General features: G+C 48.8%; 1 protein-coding gene across 1 annotated transcript in view; it reads left to right on the plus strand.

The window, feature by feature from the left end:
- The window catches only part of FAM171A1 (family with sequence similarity 171, member A1), a 73,923-nt gene extending 70,721 nt beyond the window's left edge, over positions 1-3,202 (plus strand). The window contains exon 7 of the mRNA XM_011968111.1: positions 248-3,202. Within this exon, the coding sequence (XP_011823501.1) occupies positions 248-1,934 (1,687 nt within the window). The 3' untranslated portion in view covers positions 1,935-3,202. The remainder of the gene's footprint in view (positions 1-247) is intronic.
- The last annotated feature ends 3,023 nt before the right edge of the window (positions 3,203-6,225 follow it).

The raw sequence follows: 6,225 nt of genomic DNA on the forward strand, positions 1-6,225 counted from the left end.
GGTTGAGGCTGCAGTGAGCTATGATCGTACCACTGCACTCCAACCTGGGCGACAGAGCAAGATGCTGTCTCAAAAAAAAAAAAAAAAAAAAAAAAGGGTGTGGGTGAGAAGGCTTCTGGCTGCTGATGGCTTGTTTTGTCTTGTTTCTCCCTGTGGAAATTGAGAATTAGGATTTTACCTGAAACTTGAAGCTTTTCCATTGTGAGAATCACTAATCTTTGGGTTTGGATTGTGTCTTTGGTCGCAGGAGGAAGTGCTTGAAACCTCGTCAGCACCACAGAAAACTGCAGCTACCTGCAGGACTGGAGAGTTCCAAAAGAGACCAGTCCACCTCCATGTCACACATCAACTTGCTGTTTTCGCGCCGAGCATCAGAATTCCCTGGCCCGCTGTCCGTCACCAGCCACGGCCGCCCCGAGGCCCCAGGCACGAAGGAGCTGATGAGTGGAGTCCATTTGGAAATGATGTCTCCTGGCGGGGAAGGGGACCTGCACACCCCCATGCTCAAGCTCTCCTACAGCACCTCCCAGGAATTTAGCTCCCGGGAGGAGCTCCTGTCTTGCAAGGAAGAGGATAAAAGCCAGATCTCCTTTGATAACCTCACGCCAAGCGGGACGCTGGGGAAAGACTACCATAAGTCAGTGGAGGTTTTTCCCTTAAAGGCAAGAAAATCTATGGAAAGAGAAGGCTACGAGTCCTCGGGCAATGCTGACTACAGGGGTAGTTACAACACCGTGCTCTCACAGCCTTTATTTGAAAAGCAGGACAGAGAAGGTCCAGCGTCTGCAGGAAGCAAACTCACCATTCAGGAACATCTGTATCCCGCACCTTCATCGCCTGAGAAAGAACAGCTGCTGGACCGCAGACCAACTGAATGTATGATGTCGCGATCGGTCGATCACCTCGAGAGACCTACGTCCTTCCCGCGGCCCGGCCAGTTGATCTGCTGCAGTTCTGTCGACCAGGTCAATGACAGCGTTTACAGGAAGGTGCTGCCCGCCTTGGTCATCCCGGCTCATTATATGAAACTCCCCGGGGACCACTCCTATGTCAGCCAGCCTCTGGTCGTCCCGGCTGATCAACAGCTTGAACTAGAAAGACTACAGGCTGAGCTGTCCAGTCCCCATGCCGGGATCTTCCCACACCCGTCCTCGCAGATCCAGCCCCAGCCCCTGGCTTCCCAGGCCATCTCTCAGCAGCACCTGCAGGACGCAGGCACCCGGGAGTGGAGCCCTCAGAATGCATCCATGTCGGAGTCTCTCTCCATCCCAGCTTCCCTGAACGACGCGGCTTTGGCTCAGATGAACAGTGAGGTGCAGCTCCTGACTGAAAAGGCGCTGATGGAGCTTGGGGGTGGGAAGCCACTTCCACACCCCCGGGCGTGGTTCGTCTCCTTGGATGGCAGGTCCAACGCTCACGTTAGACATTCATACATTGATCTCCAAAGAGCTGGAAGGAACGGAAGTAATGATGCCAGTTTGGACTCTGGCGTGGATATGAATGAACCAAAATCTGCCCGGAAGGGAAGGGGAGACGCTTTGTCTCTGCAGCAGAACTACCCGCCCGTCCAAGAGCACCAGCAGAAAGAGCCTCGAGCCTCAGACAGCACGGCCTACACGCAGCTCGTGTACCTGGATGACGTGGAACAGAGTGGCAGCGAGTGTGGGACCACGGTCTGTACCCCCGAGGACAGTGCCCTGCGATGCTTGTTGGAGGGGTCGAGTCGGAGAAGTGGTGGCCAGCTGCCCAGCCTGCAGGAGGAGACAACCAGACGGACTGCGGACGCCCCCCCGGAGCCAGCCGTCAGCCCCCATCAGAGAAGATCTGCCCACGAGGAAGAGGAAGAGGATGATGATGATGACCAAGGAGAAGACAAGAAAAGCCCCTGGCAGAAACGGGAGGAGAGGCCCCTGATGGCGTTTAACATTAAATGAGCTATCGCAGAGCCACCTGACTGTGGAATATAAAATTGCCAAATATCCTTTCTCATGGAAGCACGTACCCATTCGTGGAGGAAACGGAACGGCAGCCCCGCCATGGGACGGACGTGGACGTTTACTGCATTCCTGTTTGCCGTGTAAATGTTAGAAGGGAATTAAAGTTATTACTCAGAATAAAGGATGACTTTGGCGGATGTCGCCCCTGCAAGGAGGTGGCTGAAAGTGGTGTCCAGATGTCCTTCCGGGGACTTGATGTATCCGCCACCAGGGACATTAAGAAACCGCACGTGATGTCGCTACGCTCTAACGATCACCTCAGTTCTCCCTCTGATTCTGGGAACAGATGAAACTCTTTTTGCATCGCTTGAGTCATTTTTATCACAATAATCCTACTGTGAAGCTGTCATTGAGAACTTAGGTTGGCACGTAGCGTCTCAAGGTATGCGTTCTCTGGAAGGAAAGCTATGCATCGCTGCTTCGTTGTCTGATTTTGCTTAGATTTTGCTTTGGTTAGGTTGCGTTTTGGGGTTTGCCTTTTTTTGTTGTTGCTTCAATGCAATTTGGTTGTAAAGAGTTGATTCCTTTGTGTTCATCTGTTCTGCTTCTCAGCAGTCCATCTCAGTGTCTCCCTTCAGGAACCGCCGAGTGTCCTCTCGTAACATCCAAGCCTTTTAATGAAATCGTACTGAAATCTGTATCAGCTATGAGTCCTCCAATCCTGGTCCCATTAACTCCAAGTGCCTTTTTTACAGTGACAACAGACAGTCCCTCGCTTTTTGTTGTTGTTGGTTTTATTAACTCGTTTAATGAAACTGCCTGGATTTTATACAGTTATTAAAGGATGTCCCTTTTGCTTTAAACTGCATGCTGCCAAGTGCCATTTGGGGTCAGCATCCTCATTTCAACACAGTGTGCTCTCTAGTTATCATGTGTAACGTGGGTTCTGTTTAGCGAAGATAGACTAGAGGACACGTTAGAGATGCCCTTCCCTGTTCCATCCCTGTGGCACCGTTATGGTTTTTTGGCTGTTTGTATATACGGTTACGTATTAACTCTGGAATCCTATGGACTCATCTTGCTCACCCAACGTGGGAGTCTGGATTGAGCAAGTGGGCTGAATGTGACTATTAAAAAAATTAAAAAAAAAAAAATCTTATGTACTATCCAAAAGTGCCAGAATGACTCTTCTGTGCATTCTTCTTAAAGAGCTGCTTGGTTATCCAAAAATGAAAATTCAAAATAAACTCTGAAGAAAAGGAAAACTGTCTTTGTGGTCATTGGCATTCATTCTGAGCCATTATCTGTTTCAAAGTTGTTATTAAGACTTTGTCAGGCCAAGCATAGTGACTCATACCTGTAATCCTAGCACTCTGGGAGGCCGAAGCAGGAGGATCACTTGAACTCAGGATCACTTGAGCCCATCTCTACAAAAAAAAATTTTTTTTAATTACCTGGTTGCAGTCGCTTAAGTCACCAGGCTTCAGTGAGCCATGATGGTACTACTGCACTCCAACATGGGGAAGAGAGCAGATCCTGTCTCAAAAAAAAAAAAAAGGTCTTTGTCATTGTTTCCTTGGCAGCAGTCTGCAATGCAGTTGTCAGACTTGTATTTGGAGAGCCACCACCTAGACACCTAGGAATTTCCTCTAGGGTTAAAATCTATAAAAAATCCACCTTTGTCTTTAGTTTTGTTGAAGAACACCGGATAACATTTTGCTGTGTTTCAGGTAAAGAGGGATGTCTGCACTTTAGAAGAATCTGATGTTTCATGGTCAGTATTGATCCATCTTGGAAGAGCTTCAAGAAGATATCATTAGAATGACCAGAATCCTCCCAGATGTGTAAAACTATTCATCAAAATAAAATAATTAATGGAGGTGTCGGGATATAACTGGCAGAAATAAATTAAGCCAGCTATGTTTACAGTCAACAAAATCAGTATTCGTAAATTCCATGCAGGCAGAGAACTAATCATGGTGGTTTTAATGATTTTCATTCTCAAGTGGTGATGTTGCCTATTGGCTTTTAAGGGGGAAAATAGTTGAGCAAGTTCTTTTTTTTTTTTTTTTTTTTTTGAGACGGAGTCTCGCTCTGCCACCCAGGCTGGAGTGCAGTGGCCTGATCTCAGCTCACTGCAAGCTCCGCCTCCCGGGTTCACGCCATTCTCCTGCCTCAGCCTCCCAAGTAGCTGGGACTACAGGCACTCACCACCGTGCCCGGCTAGTTTTTTGTATTTTTTAGTAGAGACGGGGTTTCACCGTGTTAGCCAGGATGGTCTCGATCTCCTGACCTCGTGATCCGCCCATCTCGGCCTCCCAAAGTGCTGGGATTACAGGCTTGAGCCACCGCGCCCGGCCTGAGCAAGTTCTTGACAATGGGACAGCTAGCCAGATGGAAGCCTGGGGAGCTAAGGAGTGAGACGCCCTTTGCGTGGGAGCGAACATCTCACCAGTAGGTGGCAGGGTCATCCTTGCAGACCTGGCTAAGACTCCAGGGAGAAGGCATGGGTCAACTCCCCTGAAAAGAATAAGGAAGTTGCTCCTCCAGGAAAATCCAGGGCCAGACCTAGATGAGGAGGGGCGAGGGAGGAAGTGCCGGACGACCTCTCTGCTGTCATTGACCCCAGTCCTTTGCAGCTTTAAGGTTGCCGCCAATGGAATCACCTCCTTAAAACATCAGTTTCTAGAAGAGCCTCTAATGCTTGTTACCTGGGAAAGTCAGGTAGCACATTAACTGTAAACGCTGATCCTGAGAGATCTGGCAGGAAGATGGGGGTGGAGAAGGCTGCTTTGCTGACTCCTCATTAGGTGAGACTCACCGGGATGGGCCCCGATGTATTAAACAGCCAGCAGTAGTCACAGCATGCCGTGTGCCTAGGACAACAAGCAGGTGAGTTTGCAGGAGGGCAACTGGGTCGGCCGAAGATTTCAATCACATTTTAACAGTTGTCCAAACTGGGGCTCAAGGGTTCTCATTTTCTCAGGGTGCCAATGCTGGTCACTAGAGTGGGATTCTCTGAATGCAGCACCATGGCTGTAGACTTGACACATTTATCCTCTCTCTCCCCATGGAGGGTGGGAGAGCGAGTATGTCACAGTATTCCAAATCAGTTACATGGTCTGAAGGACCACAACCATCAAAGGCATCTTGCTCCCGCCCCCTAGTGGTGAGTTTTCCCCACCTGTGACGGTTTAGTCCAGGCACACAGGACCACTCTGGGAAAGTAGGGGTGGGCGTGCACAGGGATGAATCTGTCACTGGGTCTGTCCCCCAGGTGAGGTGCATGGGGAAAAGGGGACTGAGGTTCCTGAAGTCTCTACCTGGAAACAATGTATTGGAAAAAATCATTGCATTCAATCCTCAAAATCTTTCAAGGAAGGACTGTTTATTCTTCTTTGTTTTACACTTAAGTTGAGGCTTAGTGGTTAAGTAATTGAGATCACTCAGCTAGAAACAGTGGTGCGTGGCTTAAACAGCCAGCTCTCTGGAAATGAATGCACTTAAATTATATTGTCCCTGATAAAGGATGTATAGGACACAACTTACAAATGGAATACATAATAATCTGTCTAATGAAATACATAAAGCTGGGCATGGCAGCTCAGGCCTGTAATCCCAACACTTCTGGGAGGCTGAGGTGGGTGGATATCTTAAGGTCAGGAGTTCGAGATCAGCCTGGGCAACATGGTGAAACCCCTTCTCCACTAAAACTACAAAATTTAGCCGGGTGTGGTGGCAGGTGCCTGTAATCCCACCTACTCGGGAGGCTGAGGCAGGAGAATCTCTTGAACCCAGGAGGCAGAGGTTGCAGTGAGCCGAGATCATGCCACTGCACTCCAGCCTGGGCGACAGAGTGAGACTCTATCTCAAAAAAAACAAAAAACAAAAAAAAAAAACCATAATATTCCGTGGTAAATTCCCTTTGATGATTGGTTCTCACAATGCTTTCATAGATTTTTATCAGAGCCAGTCTTGTTACAATTGACAAGAGTGTAGCTCAAACATGATTTTGTCTTTTTTTTTTTTTCTTTTTGAGACAGAATCTCACTCTGTCAGCCAGGTTGGAGTGCAGTGGCACGATCTCCGCTCACTGCAACCTCCACCTCCCAGGTTCAAGCGGTTCTCCTGCCTCAGCCTCCTGAGTAGCTGGTACTACATGTGCACACCACCATGTCCAGATAATTTTTGTATTCTTTTAGTAGAGATGGGTGTTCGCCACATTGGCCAGGCTGGTCTCGAACTCCTGAGCCTTGGCCCCCCAAAGTGCTGGGATTACAGGCATGGG

Source organism: Mandrillus leucophaeus, unplaced genomic scaffold (assembly GCF_000951045.1).
Source record: "Mandrillus leucophaeus isolate KB7577 unplaced genomic scaffold, Mleu.le_1.0 Scaffold83, whole genome shotgun sequence".
Taxonomy (NCBI): Eukaryota; Metazoa; Chordata; class Mammalia; order Primates; family Cercopithecidae; genus Mandrillus; species Mandrillus leucophaeus.